The sequence below is a fragment of the Struthio camelus genome, chromosome 2 (genome assembly GCF_040807025.1).
Source record: "Struthio camelus isolate bStrCam1 chromosome 2, bStrCam1.hap1, whole genome shotgun sequence".
Classification (NCBI taxonomy): domain Eukaryota; kingdom Metazoa; phylum Chordata; class Aves; order Struthioniformes; family Struthionidae; genus Struthio; species Struthio camelus.
This window is the reverse complement of record NC_090943.1, coordinates 29726578-29750246: the sequence shown is the minus strand read 5'-3', so window position 1 is coordinate 29750246 and position 23669 is coordinate 29726578. Positions and strand designations below refer to the sequence as shown.

General features: G+C 38.5%; 1 protein-coding gene and 1 long non-coding RNA gene across 9 annotated transcripts in view; both read right to left on the bottom strand.

Annotated features, from left to right (window-relative positions):
- Positions 1-1651: 1651 nt before the first annotated feature.
- Positions 1652-18408, bottom strand: C1GALT1 (core 1 synthase, glycoprotein-N-acetylgalactosamine 3-beta-galactosyltransferase 1). 6 transcript variants are annotated; one of them, XR_011139619.1, is made up of 6 exons: positions 17458-17588; positions 14138-14385; positions 11559-11798; positions 9160-9827; positions 6879-7000; positions 1652-6263 (listed from the first exon to the last, which is right to left on the bottom strand). XR_011139619.1 is itself a non-coding variant. In XM_009674303.2 (5 exons), exons 3-5 carry the CDS (start codon positions 11779-11781, stop codon positions 6054-6056), a joined length of 1101 nt encoding a protein of 366 aa, XP_009672598.2. In that variant the 5' UTR covers positions 11782-11798; positions 14138-14385; positions 18170-18408; the 3' UTR covers positions 1652-6053. The 6 variants fall into 6 exon arrangements, 5 of the variants coding, with proteins under 5 accessions (XP_009672598.2, XP_068791025.1, XP_009672599.2 ...); XM_009674303.2 differs by lacking the exons at positions 6879-7000; positions 17458-17588 and adding an exon at positions 18170-18408; XM_068934924.1 differs by lacking the exon at positions 6879-7000 and having other exon boundaries at positions 17458-17600.
- A 239-nt stretch (positions 18409-18647) lies between these two features.
- LOC104143672 (uncharacterized) overlaps positions 18648-23669 on the bottom strand; it is a 10415-nt gene continuing 5393 nt past the window's right edge. The window contains exons 3-5 of one of the 3 annotated variants that reach the window (XR_011139617.1): positions 23499-23662; positions 21213-21300; positions 18648-19062 (exon numbers count right to left, since the gene is read on the bottom strand). This is a non-coding gene — a long non-coding RNA (uncharacterized lncRNA). Of the gene's footprint in view, positions 19063-19151; positions 19351-21212; positions 21301-23498; positions 23663-23669 lie in introns of those variants that run through there. The other 2 variants (XR_693943.2, XR_011139618.1) reach the window with 2 other exon arrangements.

Genomic DNA, 23669 nt, shown 5'->3' with positions numbered 1-23669 from the left:
GTGTATTATAGAGCCTAAGGTAGTGAAATATTCACTGCTGTACCATGCTTGTAGCTACCATGTACAACATCCAATATTTTTATACTTAAAGAAAAGAAGCTTCCCATCTTGAAATAAACAGAATGGAATAAATAAATGCAAATGGAATATACTGCTGAATCTTATTCTGCATGAACCAAAGTAACACTTGCACAGGAAGAGTGTCTACCTCAGCATTAGACAATACTTTGAAAACACCCAGTTTTCTAACTTGATATTTTGCAAAGTAGTATGAAAAGGTCAGTAGTGGACTTTAATTGTACCAATTAAAAAAAAAAAAAGGAAGGAGAAAAAAATAAAATAAAACAAAACTCTAGTCAGAGATGCCACACTATCACATCAGATTTGGAGGACTAAAACATTTAGCTGAGATTCTGGATTTGTTCTAAAATTGCTATGTAGCTCACAACAGATGTGTGAAAATGACCCTGAAGAGTTGAGGTATTTGATCGTGTTATTTAAATTTACGATTTAACTGCACTGAATTTTCTTTTAATTCCTGCCCAAATTCTCCTATGCCCCGACAGCTATTCTTCATTTACCCGGGGTGGAAAGGTCAATACAGGCCCAGCAAAACTGAATGCAGAAAACAAACTGTATTGAATTCAGTGTCATCGACATATACTGTAAGTATTTAATCATCATTCTATACTTAATAGTATTACTGAAAAGCAAAAACTAGGTTAGAAAGCACAGCATTTAAATCTTAACAGTCTTCTTGCAGAAGTAAGAGGTTCACTGATGTAAGAAAACTACTGTTATTTCCATTGGCATAATCTTGATTAAACTTAGCATCAGCGCTTGGAGTAGTGAAGCCTGCAGGCCTAAGCTTGAACTTTAACTGAACCTGTGGGATACTGCTGACAAAACAACTGCAGAACCAGCTAGAATCAGCCCTCAAAGAGGCAGAACACAATGGACAGAGGTAACAGTTAACCTTTGGATAAGATACAAAAAACAATGGATAGAGGTATAGATTAACCTCTGGATAAGATAAGGCACTGTGAAGCAGGAACATAGCAAGCGTCCTGGGATGTAGACATGAACCAATCAAAAGGATATACTGTAAGGAGTATAATTATCCAAGAATTATCATAGAATTTCTTTGTTCTGGGTCCCTCTTCAGAGGCACCCAGCTCGAGCCAAAATAAATGATTGTATAAGAGTCACTCTGACTTAGTGGTGAATGCCTGGGGACCTTTACAACAACTGAAAGAATAAACCCTTTTAAAAGGTGGTCTTTCCTACAAAACGGGGTTAATTTTCAATAGCTTTACTCCACCATTGAAGTATTAGCTTTAATCAGTTCACTCAGGTCTATGTAACAATGCAGAGACACTGAAAATCGGGACCATGCAGGAACAACTGCCTGTTTATGTGAATCTTACACTAGCAACTATGATTAATTTTACATTCAAAAAATAACACCTTTGCTTTCTAAATAGTTTACTATTTATTAACAACATACATATAACAAAAAATGTTAGCAAGCGTGAGAATTTTTTAGTTGTCCTGCATCTGCTTAAAAAAAAGGAGCATTTTTATTACATTGAATTGTGCTGCTATAATACAAGTATTTAGGAGGGATAAATGAAGACAGACATACACTGTGTATGAGATAACTTATTTTATTTGTTCAATTCTTAACTTAATTTTGATGCTAAAAATTTGTCAAAGGCACTTCAATGAAAATATTTAAGAAATAAATTCTTATGGTGATCACTGCAGACAAGTCAACAACTCGTACCTTTCTTAGGGACATGAGTCTCCGTAATTGCAAAAGGAAACATTCACAAGTTCTAAATGGAACACACTGCCCAGCAGCAATATTAAATTCTCTTAGAGTTATTAACATTTGTGGAATATTTTTAAATACAGCATGGTAAAACATAGGACTTCCACAGAGGTTGTCAGGGAAAGGACAAAATAGTCCTTTCCAAGTAGTCCTGTATTGAGGGATCTGTTTTCATCTGTGTGTGCACAATTAACATCAGTAGCAGGTACATTAGAGAAATAACCTATGCTTTTCTCTCTAAGACAGAGATAAAAAAAAAAAAAAACCTTTTCCAGACAGCAAACCATTTATAATAGATTTACCAGCTATTAATTGAAAGTTTTACTTTTGGAAGTGTAACAGAACAAATGGCAATACGTAAAGAAAAAGTTATTTTAACATATACCCTACCCAAAGCGAAACAAAGTGTCTCCAAAGACAAAAATGCATCAGGGAAAGAGCTCTTGCAAAATGAAAGAAGGTGCTAATACCACCAGTGTTTAACCGCTTTTAAACAAGACTAATACAGATTGCAAAAAAGAATTAGGAGTAAAAGAAGATTAACATTAGTCTTTTTCTGAAAACAAGGACTAACATCATCCTCCAATTAAGAACTTTGATCAGAAGGTAACAAGTGGATAGTCTCATTCCTTCCGAGTTAAAATACACTTGTGACACAAGGTTAAAATACTGTTCTGTAAAACCAAGTGACATCCATGCAGCGTCCCACGTCCAAATACAGACTGTTTAAGGAAAGCCTGCAACCTAGTAATTTCAAGAAAACTAGCTCGGACTTCTTTAGTTGCATCATTTTAATCACTGTGTTGGTGACGGAAGCTTTTAGGTTTTATAGAGTTAGGAATTTTTTTTTTCCTTAAATGAGCAATGATCTGTATAGCCTAAGAAAGTCTATGCTTCTTGTTTCAGAAAGGTCTATCCACCTGAAATACAGTAGCCTTCTTGGGCTGCAGAAATACTCAAACTCAATAAATGTAATCTGAAAGCATGAAGACCTGAGAGTGAAATAATAAACTACTAATAGTTGTATAATATTTTATATGAGAATTATACTAACCGTTCATATTCCAATCTTGTCTACTTAAGCTTTCAAAGGGAGATGACATAGAAATCAATTATTTCATAGGTATCAGCTTATTGTTAGGACAATCCAATCCAACAGAGAGCAAAAGCCCACTGCTATAATCACAGAATATAAAGCAATACTTCTCAAGCTTGGCTGAATATTGAAAGGCAAAAAAAAAATTTCTCTGCAATACTGCTAGAAAGGCAGAAGAAATAATTTCAGGGGCCTAGGAACAAGGACACTTCAAAACAAAGCAAAAATAAATGCTTAAAGAGAAGGCTACACTTATTTCTCCAGACAGGCCACCTATTTATTACAAGCCTTGATCTTTTCAGCCTCATTCCCTAAAGAAATGAAGCTTGCATAAACATGCTGCTTGCTTGTGCCTTTATTTCTTCACTCCCTCTTAGATCCTACATGTTTTGTGGAGGGGCAGACACTCTGATGAACCCAAAAGCTGCAGATGGGTAGTGGACAAATATTAGAACCGCTGCCGAGCAAAAGGCTTCACTGTGAACTGATCAGTGCCAGCTTTACCTACCACCTCAGCAATCAACTCACATAAAGTTCAAACATCACATTATCTGCTTCCTCTTGTCCACCTGGGACTTACCGGTGATAAAACTGAAGATTCAAGGAAAAGATATTAAGGAACACAAAGAGGAAATGATGCCACTCACAGGTAGGGCAAGGCAGACACAAGGCACAAATCTGCAGAAAACATGCAAGATTAGTTCTCCATCTTGTGAAACAAAATCTTTAAATCCCAAGGGAAGAAATCATGAAGAAAGCAGTAATAAGCAATTACAGACAGCAGTACAGCAGACCTTCTATGCAGCCTGAAATGACAAAGAGAAAGTTTGAGGTTGGGATCTTGCTTTCATTTTGTAACTTCCTTAAATATTACAGAACATTTTAATCGCAAGTCTGAACAACGTCACTGCAGTTATCAATAGCATATGGATTTCACAATATTATTGGTCTGACTTGCACGTAGGATAAACATTTAGCTCACAATAGGAAGCATCTTACTAAAAGAAGCTACTATACATTCTCCTCTGGACAAGTGTCCGTTTGATTAGCACAAACTAGAGGGTTTTTCTTCCTTGAAAGGATTAACAGTTACAACTTCCTAAATAACTATATTAACATAAAATAAAGCTCTTATCCCTTTCAGTACTTCAGAAGCAATCTTGCTCACAAAGCACCCACAGCTTTAACTCTGCAGTAATTATTTAATTGATATATGGTATATAAACCCTACCAGCCTACTTTCAGGCAGAGAAGCAAAGGTGGATATAATATTTCAATAGCATGAGATATTTCATTAACCGCCATCATGCTACAGAGTAATAATCAGAAAAGAAGTCATGACAGACTATTTTTGGACAACAGTTAGAACCCCAATCCATGTGACAATTATCTCTGGAAAAAAAATTCCAGTACTTTATGGTAATATCCTCTTCCAGGAACATCCTGAAGGACAGCAGAATTCAGCAAGGCCATCTGCTACCACTATGTGCCCTTTCCAAAACAATGGCTGGAGGTAATTAGGTTTTGTCCAAATTCATCAATATGATGAAGGTAAAAACTGATAAAAAGATAAAGAAACTTTTTTTCAAGTGTAGAATAAAGACACTCTACATGTCAAGCTTAAGAAACACACACACACACACACACACACACACAAAACTTTGCTATTAACTAAATTTGAAAGAGAGAAAATTGAAAGGTTTTACACTGTGTATATAAAAACGTAGGCTTGGCCTCTGAGAACTCTCCAGTAATTAAAATACACATTTTGTCACCACAGAGAAAACACCAATAAAGTGTTTTTAGATAAGAAGCAGAGACACTCACGAAGTAGTGGAGAAAGTTAATGCACTATGAAAGATTCCTGCATTCAGGCTGGTTTACCTGAATGAGTATATACTTCAGCCTCACAAAGGAGCGTTTAACACTTTGCTCTGAAAAAGGTAACAGATACAAATACAGAAGAAAGTTTAAGAGGAGGATAGAAAATCTTCAGAGAAGTGAAATTAACTATTTTAGCCAACTAAACTAAACGTGTAGGGAAACAGTCAAATGAGCTTTGCTGCAGTTTTAAAACAGGACTTGTTTGTGCCTGTACAGTTTTATGAACAAGCTAACTCCACAATCTCAATATACAGTAATGTGAAAATTAAATAGAAATAAACTAATCATAATACTGGGTGAAACCACTTCATTATGTGCCAGCGTAACTTTGCTAAGATACTAAATTTTTTTGGTTGCATGGAAGATGTGATAAGAGAAAGACTTACATTTGAAAAACCATCCGCTTTATCTTTTTCTGAGAAGTTCTGAGATGAATTTTTATATCTAATCAATCAATCGATAAGCTGACATACTGCAGGAGAAAAAAAAAAAAAAAAAAGCACTGCCACAGGCAAATATGTAAGCTCCTCACATCACCTCAGAAATTTAAACATTCCTGGATTTCTCCCTAAAACTGAGGTGATTTGACTTCATGTTGTTCTGTAAAATAGGCAGTTTTAGTAAAAAGTTTAAAAATGAATTCATAGCAATGAATTTCATTTGTGAAACAATTCAGATTACCTCATTTGGGTGGACCTCCGTCTACTTACGTTAACTAGTCTGTCTTTAAGGCAAACAGATTTCAGGCTCTATTTTCATCCCTACCCCTTCCTTATAGGGCAAGATATTTAACATAACTTCAAGTTACTGACAATATTATATAAAATCATCATGAAGTATTTCACTGTGCAGCATCAAATTTCTAATATTAGAACTGACCTAACAGAACATCTGGAAGGAAACAAAGAAAGGAACAGAAAAGGAATAGAAATACTGTATGATTATCTTTGAATCTGTCCACCACATTTCTAATACAACTTCTTCCAGGTACTAATGTAACAGAACAACCTCCCATTTCACAGCTTTAGGGCCCAAATCTTCATGAGTAGGGCTGCAAATAGTCAGAGCCAGCACTAGACCCTGCTGTATACAGACATTGACAGGAAATACTGCCAACGTAAGATTTTGGATATAAGAATCACCACGAGTAATTCTGGTCTTCTGTCCAAGCTGGATGCAGGATTTCAAGGACATTCTTGCTCACCATACTGGCTTCTTTTAGTTCTCTTCAAGGCCCAATTAATTCTCAGAAATTTTTTGCTTTAGATTTTGATTATCTTCCAGTGCTTCCTTTTTGTTCTGCTCTTCCAGATTCTTTGCAGAATCAGGATTGTACCGATACAAATACCCATATGGACGGAGATGATAAATCAAATACTCCAAGTGATACATAGTCATAGAATCAACATAGTGGAATGAAACTGCGAGATCAGAGCAGCATCCAGGACCCTAAAATACAAAACAAGCCAAAGTAATCAGCAAGAATTCCAAAGCATGCCCTAGATATACTCCAGGAAAAATTCAAATACACACTTGACTTCATGGTAAGAAACTTAGTATTTACTATCAATCATTCATACACTTCAAAACTTTCATATTAGCCAAGCAAAATGGATCAGTTGGACAGATTTACTTAAGCACCTGTCCAAAATGAAGTTGGGCAAAGTCTTTTGCTTCTGTAATCAAGCCAATGATGAAGCTGAAGCTGCCTTCATTAAGGACAGAGGGCAAAGTTTTGTTTGCTTTTCCATGTCTTTTTTTTTTTTTTAAGCTAAAAATGTTTAAACAAAACTGCAAAGCAGCAAGCAGCCTTAGGCCTGTATACTGCAGTTCTATATGAAACAGTACGTACTTATATGCATGACAGGATTCATCCAGAGTATACAGCCAACCGCATGTATCTGTGTGTGGTGACACACTATGTGATTTGGCAAAGTCATCAGTACCTACCTTCCTACGAACATTCTCGTAATTATTTATTTATTTACGTTTACTACTTTCATTGACACTACTAAGCATTTCTAGAGCTAAACGATTATTGTTAATATAGTAATTGCAACTTGCTTTTGACGAGCTGTGATTCAACTTCAGGATATACTGGCTGTGATTTACGTATTTTTAGATTTCTCTGAAATTTCTTATCAACATTAATCTCAAGGCAAACATCTTCTCACTCAGCATATGACCTACAAAAGATATGCAGAAATCTAAATGAAAAATGATAATTTTTTCCTGAATATGGTTAAAAGTGAAAGGTCAAAAGGCTGGACTTGTTTAAACAAGTACTCAAATTGTAAGTTTAGTTCAGGTCAGTCAAAATTAAAATGAAGTCATATAAACTGAAGAAAAACACTCGGGAGCACAAGAAAACATATGCAACAAAATATTGTTTTAAAAAACGATAATCTAATCTATGCAGTTTAGAATTAAAAAAAAATCTTTAATTAGGAACGAACAAGGTTATTAAGCTACTGAACAAGGGAGCGATCAAGGAAAACAAGAACACTGATGCAACAACAAAAATTTAGAACTTCTTTGCAGCCTCCACAATAGTGAACGCTTACAAGCATTGATAGCTGAGATTACTCTCAGATAAAAGACAATGTTTTGTGAAGCTTATTTGCCAGAGAGAAAATTTTGGTAAACGTGATAGATTTAAAAAAAACTTAGGAGCCAGGAGATGTGGAAGATACTAATTGTTTTTCATTAGATTTAATAGCAGAGCTCATAAAGATAATATTCCGTCTCTCATTGAAACTAAGCTTCAATTTTGGAAGGTAGTGAAGAGCATGATTGCTATATAATTGTTATTATTTCAATATCTACTAGGCTTGACCACAGAAACTCAAGACCAGTATAGTTTACTTTTGATACCAGGTAATATAGTCTCTATGCAAACACAAACATAATAGGATAGAATTAAATATGCACAAGCTCTGTTACAGTTCCCAACTACCACTGAGTGAGTTATGGATATAATTGCCCACAGCTCAACTACCCCTGAACTGCAACCCTATCTGAAGCTGTTGCATCCTGACACAGTAAATACAGAATCTTAGCTGCTTTTTATATATGAAATGCCCTAGTTACTGAATACAATCTAAAAATAGATATTTTACAATGAACAGAATATATCAAAAATTTTTTTTCTAACCTCACCACATTAAAAAAAAAATCTGAAATCCTATTCTTGATTTTGGCCACCTACATAGATCTCAAAAATTCCTGAAAAATAAAACATTCAAAAGTGAGATTACAATCCTGAAAAAGAAGCCTCATCATGCACCACAGATTATGTGCAAATCATAAACTTTACTGAATACCTTTAGATCCTTTTAACTTTGAGTAATTTTTTTTTTAAACTGTGGAATTCAGATGGGGAACACAAAGGACAATCTGAGGTTCTTACAGGAAGAATGTTTCAGAAGCCTAGTTATAATTCCTAGGTTGCGTCATGCTTTTATTTGATTTCTAGACTACGTTTAATCTTGCGTAATCTTTTCATTGCCAATTGGAACAATCACTTACACGTACATCTTAACAGCCTTACATTAAAAAAAAATAAGGGGCACTACCATCATTCAAGCCAGATATTACTCACAGTTATCAGAGATAAGAGAAGTCTATTGTAACATCTCTCCATTTAAGGCAAAAAGACTAGCGGACAACGTAGTCACACATACCATTACCCACCAATCCCTCCAGCAACTTGGGAATCTCTTGGCCAATTTTAACCAACTACAACAGTGGACAAAAGTCTCAAAATTGGTTCTATTCCTATAGGCTTTATGCAAAGTCTGCAGTTGGGTAGAAGACAGAGGCATATCAGTACCCTCTTCTCTTTCAGCAGGCTTTAATGTCAACTAAGCCATTCTATTTGACCTGGCTCTGTTCAGTCAGCACACACAACTCGGACTGAACCACACCGCACGTTGCCCCAAGCCCAACTGGTAGCTGGGGGGCTGGAGAAGAAGCTAGGGGCATTGTATGTGACATAGGGGGGAACAAAATAGAGAGAACAAAACCTTTTCAAGGAAGGTGGTAATGGTGACAACAGACAAACCTAGTAAAAAGCTTTCATCATTTGTTGGTGTCCACAGAACATAGCAAAATAGCAATGCTAATTTAAGATTCACTAACTTTTCTGGAACGTTAAGTTCTTACCATCAAGTTTCAGTTGATGACAAGCACATTTAACACTTTTGCGCACAAACGTATCTCAGGATCTCACTACAAAAATCTTTTGGCGTAAAAGACGTTTAGTTGTCATTATACTGCTAATTGACACAGCAGAGCAGCACAAGATGTACAGCATATAATGGGTACCAGTATTCTAAGGACTTACCTCTATAGCAGGATAATAATTATAATTCCAGTACCAGAACGTTTTTGGTAGGTATCCTCTGATTAAGAGATGTTCTGGAACGAAGGGATGAAAAGTTTCTCTACCACTTGTATCCCTAGAATCTCCTGCTTCCACATTAATAATCTCCATGCATTTTCCTAGTGCTAGGTCTTCAATAGAAGAACTGTGAGAGCACTTGTTGGTTTTAAATGCTGTAACAAATCTCTTCAGAGCTTCTTTGCTTAGAACGTATCCTGCTCCTCCACTCATGTAGCCTTGTTTCACATAAGGTTTAAATCTTCTTCCAAAGTATACGGGTTGCTCAGGACTGTATTTTGAAAGAAGCCATCTCAAATTGTCCAGTATAACATATGTATCATCATCTGCTTTCATAAACCAATCAGCATCATCAAAATAATGGTCATAAACATATTGGAAAGCTTTAATAGTCTTCCAGTACAGTTGGTCCCTGCCTTCTTTGGTTTCCAAGCCCACAGTTGGAAAGTCTTTATTTTCCTCAGAGCTCATAAAAAGTATTTTATTACAACGCTGGGCCCAAGTGGCCTTAACATGTTTGGCTTTCTTTTCTAGATTTTGAGGTCCAGTCATCACCCAACAAAGTATTTTCACCTTCTGATACAGTCCTTCAGCAATATTTTTATTCTCGTCTTTAAAAAAAGAAAAAAAAAAGCCAGTATTACAATTCATTGAGCAGTAAAACAGAGCAACATCCTCCTCTAAACATTCTCTTTCTATATCGAAGAGATATGCACAGAGAGAAAAGGTGTCTGCTTCCAAATGCACCAGCTATTGAAATCAATGTTAAATTTAGGAAGGAAAAAAACAACCTCCCCTTGCCACAGGAAACTTAAATTCTCAAAGCTACTTTAGATTTCACAGGAAAGAGGAAAGCATTAGCACCATATCACAGTATGCATTTGTTCAGGAAAGTGGGTTTTACAAAGTCTTGATTCATACATAAAAATTATTAGAAACCATCCTCTTCATGGCGTTGGAAGACTAATGAAAGTTAAAAAGCTGAATATTTTACCATTCACAGTGAAGAAAACTTAATGATGACAAGTAAAAAGGTCAAAAAGCTACTTAGTTTTATTATATATATTTATGTTAACTCACAAAACCTGATTTCTAAAATAGTAATGTATTTCTGAAGGAAAAAGCAGATAGTAAGCCAGAACAAAATAATTTATCACCAAATCAAGTTAAACTGTATTTGTAATAAAAAGGTTTAGAATACTATGAAACTAATATTGTTACTGTGCTGAAATGCTTTTTTCTTCCCCTCCGATAATGCAATATTATAAAAGGTCACAGTTACTTTAAATGTATAATATAAAGTTTTCCAAGCTATCCAAGCATTCATTTTACTCAAGAAGCCTTTTCACTGAAAATATAGAGAGTAATTTAAACTTATCTAGAAAATATCCCCTGGAGAGTGAGATATGCAGGACTGGTCCTAAAATCTGCCTGTTTATCCTTTATGCAAGGTCAGTTTTCTTAATAACAATTTTCTACGATTGCATGCAAAACACTGACAAACCTGTCTTAATTGTGCAATTTAAATACTTTTATTTAGAAAATTATTGATTAATGGCTGGTACAGCAGATGCATTATAGTGCAAACAATTTTTCTCATCCAAATTGCCCCAGCTCAGAAACTATCCGTACTTAGGATTTAGAATGAACTCTTGCATTATAAATAAATAAATAAATATATATATATATATATATGTAAAATGTAAAAGTATGCCCAAACTATTACGTGGGTGTACATTCTTAAGAAAGAAAAAAAAATTCAAGTGCAACTCAGTCTGTTTTTGACTGAGAACAGCAATGTGTCTTTGGACTTCTCCACATTCAGCTCGGCAAAGAGTGCCCACAGTGACTCTCCTGCACTAATTCTTAGTTTTACTAATTCAGTCAAAAAGTTGATTTATTTTTTCAGTTTTATCTTAGAGGCTAGGATCAGAAGTTAGAAATGGTCCAAGACTAACTTCTTTAAGCTAAAAAAGCAGTTCAGCGATCTCTACGGTGCTACCACATACATCTGCTTATCAAAAAACACATTTGTTGTCAATGATTCATTTGAGAAGTTTCTGCAAAGAAGCTCCAAATTTCATAAAGAAACTGCCAAGTATGCACATAGCAGTTGGGCAAGCAGTTGAGCTCTAAGGGTAGAAAAATCACTATTGTGAAAAAATATAAACAAAAATATCATTCAGTACACTTCAGGAGAACAAAGTTACTTAGACATAACCTGAATATGGGGAAAGCAGAAGAAAAAGCTTTCATACAAATTCTCGGCAATGAAGAAAACAACATTTTACATTGCATGAAAAGAAGGCAAATTATTGAATTAGTCAGGTGTAACAAGATACCTTTATGTTGTCCAGAGTCTGCATTGAAATTCATTTGTCCTTGTAGTTGATTACCACCAGTATCTGCTGAGTGTTGATCATGCGGATCATTGTGAAGAATATGAGGTTGGATCTTAACCTGTTCTTCTAGAATCATGCTGAACAGAAGATAGCATAGAAAAAATCCTATTGCTGATCCGAAAGCGAAGGTTAGAAGGTTCATTAGCGATTTAGAAGAGGCCATTTCCTGAAGGCAATAGACTGTCAGAAACAAATGAAAAATACATTAAGCTTAAAGCAACACTGAACTCAAATCCAGAAATACAGGAAAATGAAGGAATAACTCTGAAACTGGAGGCCTCAGTAATGAGCTCCCCTGGACATGCATGGGAGCTTCAGCACAAAAGCAATACAAATATTAATATAAAAACTGTACACTTGTTGGAGGTATGGGAAAAAAGGAGATTAGGGCATCATTCAGTCTTTCACAGGTAGTTAACAAAACAAGGCCACGAAGGAAGGAGCAAGACAAGACTATAAGGCAAACAGATAAGGAAGTACCCATATAAACCTGAAGAGAACAAAAACAGCTGATAAACAGGATAGAACTACTTGGACTATGCTAACCTAACTAGCATAATAAAATGATCAAAGCCTCTTCCCCACAGAGCATGCGTAGTAGAAAAAGAGGATACTGTGACTTGAAATGAAGATGAGACCTCACAGAACCAATGGGAACAAGGATGACTTAATGTAGTTGTAAACTGTACTGATAACTGTTGCTTAAACTGTATGAAGTGTAAGCTGTGTAGTAATCAGGTGTGCTAGCTTTGTGGAATCACCACCTAGCACCCATCTCTGCACAGAAATGAATTAAATAAATATCTCGATTCTGTGTGTTTTTCAGCTCATAGCACACCAGGAGAAAGAACCCTTCTTTGGGATAACACGCTCACTGATAAATTTAGTGCAAAAGGCAAAGCATGCATTGTTTAGCTTTCAATTATAAAGGATAGTCAAAAAACCAAAATAGCCATTGCACATACAGAAAACATTCATTTAATTGCACTGATACAATATTTATATAAGAATGTACATAAAGTGTAACAATTTAATTATAAAAAGTTAATATGCACTCGCTTGTTTATTCTCTTGGTCCCAACAAACTTGCCCTTTAAAAGAATGATACTTAAGTCTCTTATGAAGATAACAAAAGATGATCAAAGACAATCTACAGGTCAAGATAGGATATGATCATGAGATGTATTCAGGCTCTAAGAGTAAGTAAATTAGAGGAACCCTTTAACAGATGTCACATACAAGCAGACTTTGAAGGCATTTATAAGTAAACCTACTCTGACCTCAGAGCAGGGAAGTTTTCCTTTCATTTTTAGAAGTACCGAGGATATACTTTCAGAAGAGAGTTAGACAATATCTGTATTTACATACAGAATATGCATATTTTTAAAAAGTATTTGGAAGAAGAGAAGAAAACAACATCTTTGACTGATGGCATCTTCTACATATCAAAAACTTTCTATTCTAGCAACGTAAGACCTTCATTTCAGCCACATCCTTGCTCCTCAAAACCAAAAGGATTTGGCTAACCATTTTTGTAAAATAAAACAAAACTAGCATTTACATCTGCATATAGGTGAGCTCAAATGTGCATATTTATATATATATATATATATATATATATATATATATATATATATATATATATATAATATTTGCAAACTATTCAGGCATTTGAAGAAAGATCTTTGAAAAGGGCTGAGATGTTTTCTAATAATTCAGTGACGGAAGCTACAAAAACATTGACTGTTAAATACATACTGAAGTCAAGCAAGAACTTTACAAACAAATTGAGAGTGTTTCTCCATTAGGATCATTTTTAACGTCAATGGGCAAGAACTCAGTTTGGCTAGTTAGCCATAAAAAGAAAATTATGGAACGCACAGAGCATCAGTAAGTCAGGAAGGAGCAAGTATTAATACTTTCAACCACAATATCTCACAGCTTGGCTGTGGCATTAATACATCCACAGTGCAGAAGGAAAAATAACTGCAGAGGAAGAGGTTATGGGGAACTGAGAATTACCAGTGTGCAAGAAGAATGGGACCCTTTGGAAAAAGTAGGGAAACAGATCTCAATGTATGGTATCACAGCTGCAAAGGAATGCTGGAGATAGATGCAGACAGTAGTAAAGAGAGAAACTGTTTCAGGAAACAGTAACATGAAAGGACTCCATGACACACGCAGTGAACCCAGCTAGAAGAATATAATCTTTTAACATTTCTAACTCATGCAATTTACATTCTTTTGAATTTATCTTAAGCTTCAAGTTTCCTATCAGAGTAGACAACTCCCAAAATGAGAATTCTGTATGGCATACAGGGCCCATTCCTCTCAAAATGTAGTTGCACATCCTATACCTTATATTACAGCAAAAATGATGTTTTAAATGGATATTATCCTGTCTGCTACACATCAGATTGCAAGAGAGCACCTAATTATTACTACTGAAAATAAATAATAGTGGAGAAAAACACCATAGGTTCTAAACGTCATGAAAATATATTCCTGCAAAGTCTTACCTCTAAGCAGAATCAAAAGCCCCCTTACTCACAACAGATTCTAAACAAGGTATCGAACTCTGACAAACACTGAGAATTTTTCCTGACATCCACCAGGTGGAAAATAGCTGCTGCCACCAAAAGAACTTGTTTAGCCAATGACAGAAGAGGTCCTCTGCCGAGAGGACTGTCCTCAAGCAAGCTGCATGAATCACTTGGGCAGCAACATGCACTCCAGATACAAGCTTTCTGTCTGTCTGATCTCACATCTGAAAGGAAAGAAGAGAGGACAGAGAACAGATGCATATATATAATCAGGCTGACACATTTAGAAATCATCTGATTTACTTAACATGTGCAGATCTATATCATGTGAGAGGGAAGCAGCTCTAAGGTGATATACCTTGCTTACTTACTACAAAATTGAAACAAAACTGGAAATGGCAACTACAAAGCACAGAAGGAAAACTAAGAAACTTAAAGGCTGCCCCAAATTAATATAACTGTAACTATAGCTGTTAAAGAGCTGTAGTTTTTTAATACGAAAAAGCATTTTATGCAATTTTTTTTACCATACATTGTCTTACCCGAATTCGGTGCTCCATCTCCGTGGAGACTTGTAAAATAACAATACCCTTTAGTCATCGCACCTTGAAGTATAAAATGTACTAGATTTCAAGGGCCTACGTCACAAGTTGCAAAGATGACTTCATTTCCAGCATTACTACTGGAGTCTTATATACCATTAACTTGCAAAGAAAATATGAGGGATTACATCACGTGTCTTCCAAAACAAACCTCGTTTAAGGAAAATCTATATGCACAAGCAGCCTATGACACTGAAAAGTACCCACTGTATGAAAAACATCTACTTTATTGTGGTTTTTTTTTGTCATCCCATCTATCACCTCAAAATCACCACAAAAACTGGCAATACAGAAACGGAGAGGGCCAGGACAAAAAAATGCCTTTGGCAAATGAAACAGGAAATAAAAAAAAAAATCCATGCATCAACACAAAGTAAATACAGCACTTCCCAGAAGAAAAAGTCCCTATTGTTCCACTCTTTAGTATTAGGTGCCTCTTTGCCATTCAAGTTCAGTTGTCTGCTCTAACAGCTGTTAAATTACTTTGGTTAGGAGAGAGTAAAAGAAAAAATCATTTGAAAGTAACTCCTGCTTATTAAACTATGGAATTACATGAAACTACAGCTGTGTTAAATTCTTCAGAAAGAAATGTAAGATAAGATTTCTATTTTAATATTTCCAGTACAAAGTGTATATATCACAATGGGAAACCACAAGCTGATTTGGCAGCATTCCACTAGGAAGGAGGCTCTTTGGATGGAGGCAGGGCCAGATGCTGAGGCACCACTTCATAGTTCACATGAAAACTGTGCAACTGCAGACCTTTCAATCTAAAATAATCTGCTCATCATTCTGTTAATTTCATATCAACAGACTGGACCACTATACACATGCATGAATAGTCATATGCATATAAAAGCTCTCCATCAGCAAATGGGACAGTAATTTTTCATTTTTTATATTATGTTGATATTTGACACAAGGTTTTTAACTTGTCAGCAAAATAATCAAATGGTACCGCAACAGACTAGAACAAGAAAGCGTCTAAAACGAAGGTCAGTTTTTATAAGTATCCCCACTCTTCTTTTTTTCCTATAAAAGGATTTAATCGGAGGCAAGACATATGGAGAGCAAAACCTACCAGTTCACTAAAAGATCCTCCTTTTTACTCCTGTTTCTATCTTTATTTCTATTGACTTCAAGAAGAGATACGCTTTAAGAAGAAAAAACTACAACAAAATCCTAAGTTTATGCTTAATTTGTGCTCCACTACTACATCATGGCAGCTTAAGCTAACATATACAGTTAGACAGTCATGTAAGTCGCCCCGTTCACATCTACCAGACTGACACCTTAATGTTTTAAAACTCTACCACAATCTAAAAATCACTGTAGATTTATCTCAAAATTTAAGTTTTGAGAGTCAAAGTTTCCCAAATCCTCAAACTCAGAGGAAAAATAATTTTCATGTGTTAGGGTTTGACAAATCCAGTAGTACAACGGAAGTAAGGCTGCTGCAGCTCCATGTCTCCAGGTCTAGCCAGTGACAAGGCTGAGCATGTATTCCCAATACTCACACACAAACACATATATAGAACATATCACCCCAGTATCATACCATAATCATTTTGGCTTAAGAGTCGATAAATTAACTACACAGAATAAGGCCAGCTTATACACACAGCTCTGTCTCGGATCCCTTATTTATGAAGTGAAAACCCATGGCATAAACGGCAACGAAGTTGATCCCTACTACTGTGTCCTTAACAGTCAAGCAACATTAAGGAACAATTAAAAATAAAAATGTAGTAAACGTAGTTTGTTGTACAGTGCCCAAGAAAGGTTTTCTGCTCACCAAGCCGTGTCATTTCAAGTAACTTTACATGAACATACTATCATATTTTTTTAAAATGAAACTATATTCAGAACAGGTGTGCATTCACCAATGTTATGCGCATCAAGCATTACTATGAACTGCTGCAGATCCCTGCCAATCAAGTTTGGCAGGGATTATATTTTTAATTTTCAAAGATATTTTATATTTAAAAAAATCTAATGGCATAAACATTTCTTTGGAGATGACCTTTCTCATGAAAAACACAAAAGACACCAAATATAAACAACAAAAGCAAAGTATTTTGGTACAGGCGAATGATAACAGCATTGAAACAATACCTGTAATAATCCACAGTACAGGTGAGGGGAAAGAAAACTCTTGATAGTCTCTTTCCTACCAGCTTCCCAAATCTGGCACCTTCTTTTAGCAATAAGCTACCGTATCCAACGGCACCACTCACGCTCTTCCTAGACCTCTATTAACCTCGTTCTTACTACAGGGAACTGCGACGTCAGTCCAGGAAGTCCCCGTTATTCGGGACGGGAGGCGGATGGGTGGGGAGCAACGAGCAATTCCCCTCTCTGCCGGGCGCTTTCTTTCCTCTCTTCGCGCCCTCCGTGACTCACGGTTTTCTAAGCCGCTCCCTCAGAGCCTCTCCCTCGCCGGCGGGCAGCCAGACACCTGCTGGCCCCGCCAACGGCGGCTTGTCCGCGCACCGCCTCCCCCCCACCCCTCCGCCCCGGCCTGCCGCCGGCGGGTGACACGCACCGCCCCGGCCACCTCCTCCCGCCCGTCACCGCAGGGAGGCGCCTTCCACCCGCCTTCTCCCCAGGCGGGAGGCTGCTTCCAGGGCCCTGCCCGCCGCCCTCTCCCGAGACCGACCGACCGAAGCCCGCCACTCCCGCCCCCTCGCTCACCTCGTCCGCCGAGGGGGGCTGGCGGGCGCTCAGCCGCGCGGCCCGCAGGCAGCCGTTGGCCGCGCGCACGGGAAGCCTCCGCCGCCCCAGGCCGCCGCCGGCACCATCACCGCCGCGCCGCGCCGCCCCGCGCTGCGCTACTCGCACCCGGGGGGAGGGGCCCGGGCCGGGCCGGCCCGCCGCGCGCTCATTGGGCAGCGAGGGCTGAGGAGGCGGGGCCTGGCGCCGCAGGCGCCTTTAACCCTTGCCGGCCCCGCCGCGTGGCACCTTTCTTCCCTTTCGCCTGCACCGCCGCCGGGGAGTAACGGCCCGCCCGTAACGGGCGACCGGCAGCGGTGGAGGGGGCTGGAGCGGGGGCGCGCTGCGCCCCGCGTCCGAATCTCCCCCGCCCGCCTGCCCGCGCGAGTCTCGCGTGGAAGCGGGAGTCTGGCCTTGTTTCCTTCCCACCCCCGCCCCGTCCCCTCACGGTCCGCTGGCAGCGCGGCCACGTTGGCGGGCGAGGCTGCGGGCAGAGCCCGCGCCCCCCGTGCGGAGCGGCCGGACTCGCCCGCTGTGGGGAAGGCGGGTGCCCGCGGTGGGGCTTAGGCCGGGGTCTGCTTCCCCTGCCCGGCTGGGTGCCTGGGGCTTTGGGTGAAGAAACGGCATAGCCCTGGAAGGGGAGAACATGCCGGGCGCGGGGGGGCGGGGGGGAAATAATGGCAAAGAGCGTTACCTCTCCTCTTGACCACTGAAAGGTTTTTAAGTGGTATGATACTGCGGTGGTGATGCCTCCTTCTCTGTCTCTGGGAAAGAAATCCTCCATGCAGGGCTGATCCCTTCGCTTTCTCTATTACTTTTCTCTTGGCTGCCTGGTTTTGCCTGTGCAAAACAGCGGCTGTGTTGTGAGCTGGGGCAGGGCTGTGGGAGCTTCACTGCTTTCCAGCCCTTCATCCCCTTCGCTTCAGTAGGTCTGGAGCCTCTGCACTTCTAAAATACCATTAGGCAATTGCAAGAGATTGTTGCTAGGTAACTGCACCTTCAGAAATCATTCCTTATCTCCCTGCGCTAATGCTGCCTACCTTTTTCACATCTGTGACGTTACTCTTTCCTTTGGAAAATCTATTAAATATGAAGAGGCATTATAGCTTTGAAAGGGGTTTTCCATTACAATGTAATCAAAGGGTAGCACTTTGGCAAAATGGACTTTTGTACGTACTAGATAAACATTTTTATAAAAGGACTGGGGTGCAGATAGGTACAAACAGGAATTGGTCCTTGGTAGGGGCCGCTGGTGTTTCTGTAGATGGAGATCACTGTGCACACTGGTCTTGATCTCTCGCCGTATCCCCTCATAGTTGTCAGCTCCCCTCCAGCCCTTCCAGGCATTCAGTCCAAACTGTAGCCTTGCCTCTTCATGACAGTAAGTCTGTGAGCTTGCTCTCTGCCTCTGCTCTCTCCAAACCAATTATTCCCCAGGTATGCATGCCCTTTCCTCTAACGGAAAATTAGTCATGCAGGACAGCTACACAAGATGCTGGCTTCTGTACTGGTTTAAGAAGCCCCCACATCGCCATGGCTCCAGGTCATGGTTGCTCATTCTTGGCCCATCCCACAATTTGTTGTCACCTCAAAATAAAAATAACAAGCAACTTAGTGAATGGTGGTACCTCCTTAAGTGAGTTTCACCATAGAAGAAAGCCAAGAAGTCAGGTGAGTATATTTGTTGTAAGGAAGAAGCTTTAGTTTTAGCGTTCATAAATTATCTTGACTAACAATTACAGAGGCAATGGAAATTGCAAAAGGTGCTGAAGTGGTAGATGTGGTAGTGTGTTTTTGTGTCTTTCCTATTTTTTCCCTCCACCAAAGTCTGACAAAGAGTTGCGTCCGTTCATGTCCAAGGCATGCCTTAAAATTCTGGAATACAGTAGGCAGTTTTCAAAATGTATCCTATTGCAGATGATATGATTGACTTGAACAAAGATTTCATTTTGCTTGGCCAGTTATAAAGCCTGGTTTTGCGTTATTGGAGTTCTACTGCCAAGGACTGTGGCATATGTATAGAAAATACAGGGGTGTGTGTGCGTGTGTGTGTGTGTGTATATATATATATATAAAATATGTATAAATACGCACAAAGTGCTATGCTTTTTCTTATTGACATGTTCATTGAGCTGTGTCATTCTTGGTTATTGAAGGAAAATTTCAAGAGAGAAGTGGACTGTACAGTGATTGAACAAAGGTTAGTCATGACCTGCCTATTGGTGTACACGCTGTGCTTGCTTTAACAGATGTGACTGGTTTGGCCAGAATGTAATAACCATTCAACAGTGTTGTGGGGAAATTTACCGACCACACATTCAAGCAGGTTTATTTTACTCAGGGGTAGGTGAGCAATCTCTGACAGTTCAGTATATAGGGACGTGAAGAGTTGCACTTCCTCGCAGGGGTTGCCTCAGTGTGCTGTGGTAGCACATACACTTCCACACCTTTTGTTTTGCAGCACTACTTTGTATAGCCAGCCAGATGCAGTTTGTTGTCTAGAGGAAAAAAGCCATCCTCTTGTTTTTTATCAGAAAGAGGGAATGGGCCTGGTGCTCGCTCTCAGTTGCAGGGCATGGAATTCTGTTCAGCCCGTTCTCAGAGCGCAGTCCATTTCTGTATAAATGTACTGCTTCTATAGGAGCCCAGCAGCGATGGGCGACATACTAGCACTATGGTAATATGGCTATATTATGAGATCCACATCACTTCCCTCTCATTCATTTACAGCCACTCTTGTGCGCACACCAGAAGGTAAAATAATGTCTTGGTTGTTTACTTTAAAAGGAAGTAACTTACTTTGGTCTTCAGGTCAGCACACAATGAATCAAGCAAAGAGTGAGGACCTTTCCCTGCCCAGGGATGCTAACCATAATCAACATAAAGACTGTTTCCTGCATGCTCCCAAAAGATGACAGGGCAAAAACAGGGCAACAGGCCCTCAGTCACTGTACACATCACTAGGTGTGCCTGGTTCAGATACCCAGCTGGGCATCCCTTGTCGTCCCCCCAAAGCCCTCTGGAGGGCGCTCCAGAGTATGTAGCCACTATAAAATCCCACTCACAGGTTAGTCATAGCAGCTACTGCTCTAAACTCTCTTAAATTTCCCATACTTTTCCATATACAGGAGTCTGAGAATACAGGTTTCTCAATAAGAAAGCTGGCAAAAATTCAAGGTGGAAGGCAAAATGCCACAGCTGCTGTCAGGCTGTGCTATTTCACAAGGCATTGATGATATACATAACATATTTGAATCTAAGTATCTAGTTAGATATCTAATAAATATTTTAATAAATTTTAATAAATAGTGACTTTCTTCTGCAAGCAGCACATTTCCTACTTGTCAGTGACCGACAAGGAAATAACTTTACAAGGTCAAATTCTATATACTTCTATGGATAACTGTTTTGTTTTCTTAATCTTTTGTTCAATTATAAATGGTCTTATTTTGACACCATTTATTCAATTACTGTTATGAATAATCAATCAAGACCATGAAAATGTATATGAATGAGTAACTTCCATGTGTTTTGACTGAAAGCTACTTTTGTTTTCTCTACTCAGTTTATAGCTCACTCCCACTTGGTCAGAGGACCAGATTAAATATAGCCTTTTACTGGCTTAACCTTTACAAAAAAAACACATTAGCTTGACCGTTCTGACTCAGAGAGAGAGTAACCTAAAAAGCTGCTAAACACTGAGATGTTCTGTAAGGAACCAAGTACCCATTCTGTACCTGCTTGTGAAGGCACAGATCTCTGTGATGATAGTCTTCTAACCCGTCACCCATAGGTCCTGCTCCAAATCACTGCAGAAGCAAAACTCTGAAAAACAGAACAGTCAGAGGTCTCCATAGAGGCTATGAATCTTGCCCTGTGACATTTATATGCTTGATAACTCAGAAGTGGTTTCCTTTTAAAACGCAAAACAAAATCTCATGGCTTTTTCACCTGCCCCCAACTTATTGCCTACGTTATTGAGAAGTCAAATTTCTTTGTTGGTCTTAACCAAATTAAAAATATATAGATCTACAATGGCAATGACAGTATGTAGCCTTTTACTCTATTAAATAAAGAATCCAAACTGTGTATTCAACTGAAATTCTGCACGTGTCTTCAGAGCCAGCTCTGTATGATTTAGTGGCTTCTTTCAGCCTGAATGATCATAAAATGAATACATAATTCTGACTTAAATAGCACGTTTATAATGCATTCTTATTCAAATGAGACTGTGTACATGCAACTATTTGGTTTAAAGCTGCCTTCAGTAATTGGGATGCTTAAACTTTCTGGTTGTTGCAGAAGATGCATCCCCCTAGTAAGCCTGAGTTGTTAGGACAGTTCACCTGTATTGAAATGTTCACTCACTTCATTTTGTTTTTGTCCCTTTAATACTGTAGTCATTATTTTTATATCATTATATACAGAAACAGGTTGTAGTTGCAGGCACTCTGGACGAGGTCAAGTACAAGCATAATCCATGCTTCTGCCCTAATTCTCACACCAAAACAAAGGCTTTCAGCAAACGAACTCATGATTTACCACCCCTTTTTTGGCAAGTAAAGCTGGCTTGGGGAGGGGCATGCTAATTCCATAGGGTCTCTTTGAACAGTTAAAACAGTATACAGAGGTGTAGAAGTAATCTACCTTATTTACTGTAATCTATTTGATTAGAGATGATCAAAAAGAAAAAAAATAAAGTAGATTATAATATAATAAAGAAGTAAGAGGGTTATTTGTGCTGAAGTATATCCCCAGGCTTCCTTTTACCCCATAAGGCCACTGGCTGGCCTCCTACTGTGATAGGGAACTTTACTTACTATATTTCTTGCACAAACAATAGTGGAATTGCCATGTAATAATACACACCACTGATCTGTAAAGTACTGTCTGCATTTAAACAGTGTATAATCTCTACATTGCTATTCATGTTAATTAGATCTGGTTGCAACAATAATTGACTTAAAACAAGCCATTGTGAAATTTTAGATTAGTATTTAGTGTGTGCCAAAAACTTGAATGATGGACTTTGAGTGGAATAAGAAATTAATCACTGTATCTTGCTGGTAATGTGATATATGAAACATCTGTTTATGGGAAAATAAGAATGCTTTAAAATCATTTGTAATAAGAGGGTTTTGTTCTTTACTGATCTATAAGATTTTAAATGCTTTTGTTTTTATTTTGATTGGAAATAACAGAAATGTGATAAACTATCATCCTGGAAATTCTGCATGAAAAGTAGGCCCCAAAGGGATTCTCTCCTGCTTACAGACCTGCCCCAAAACGCATTTCAAAATTTTTTGGACCAGACCCTTACACTGTACCTGTACTTCTAAGTGAAACCATGCCAGGGACCACTCTTAGACATAATTATTTTATAATTTTTCAGTTCAAAGTAAGCTGAGGGCTGTTTGGCAACCCGTTAGAGTAGGATTTTCGAATGATGAAACTGAGAAAACAAAACTCATTTTGCATGCTGTGGAATGTGGCATGAAGGCATGCAGAGCTACCGAAGGGTTTCAATGTCTGCTAAAATACTGCAGGACCGCACGGTGGACGGAGTGAAACCTCCGTCGCTCTTTAGAAACAGCCCTTGGCAGATGTTCTTCTGTAAACCATGCCCAGACATTTTATCTGGGAATGCTGCTTGGCGTGGACATCCATCATGCCAAGGAGGGAACTGATAATTAATCAACTTCCGCTACTTAAATTTACTTCCTGACCCTGCTCTATTTATAGAAACGGCCTCACAAATCGGACGTAAGCATTTACGAGACCTACGTCTCACGTTATTCTTGTTACTAATATATTTCTCTGAAATGTAAATGGGTAAGTACATTTCCATTTATTCTACACATGCATGTGGCTAAAAAGGTAGCTAGGAAAGGTGCAGATACTTTCTCTGTCAAAGTCCACAAAAATGGCACACGAAAGGTGCAAACCACAACAGGTACATTTCAAAATGGCTAGAGGTATAGCCCACACGTGTGCATACATTCTTTTGGCTGCCTGTTTCATACCTGAGTCCATTAGTAGATTCCTGGCAAAAGCAGAGGTTCAGAGGACTGTTGTCAGCTAAAATAAGATTCAAAGTAAAGCTGTTATAAACCACAATTCTTGCGTATTTGTGTTTCTAAAAGAGTTGATAGACGATTTCAGCTGGCTCGTGTTTCCATATTTTTTCCTGTGGA

Coding starts and splice junctions, on each gene's coding strand:
- C1GALT1 (XM_009674303.2), bottom strand. CDS start 11,781: ATGGCCTCTTCTAAATCGCTAATGAACCTTCTAACCTTCGCTTTCGGA. Junction 9,828..11,558: donor AGACTCTGGACAACATAAAG/GTATCTTGTTAC, acceptor CTTTTTTTAAAG/ACGAGAATAAAAATATTGCT. Junction 6,264..9,159: donor ATTATTATCCTGCTATAGAG/GTAAGTCCTTAG, acceptor TTTGTATTTTAG/GGTCCTGGATGCTGCTCTGA.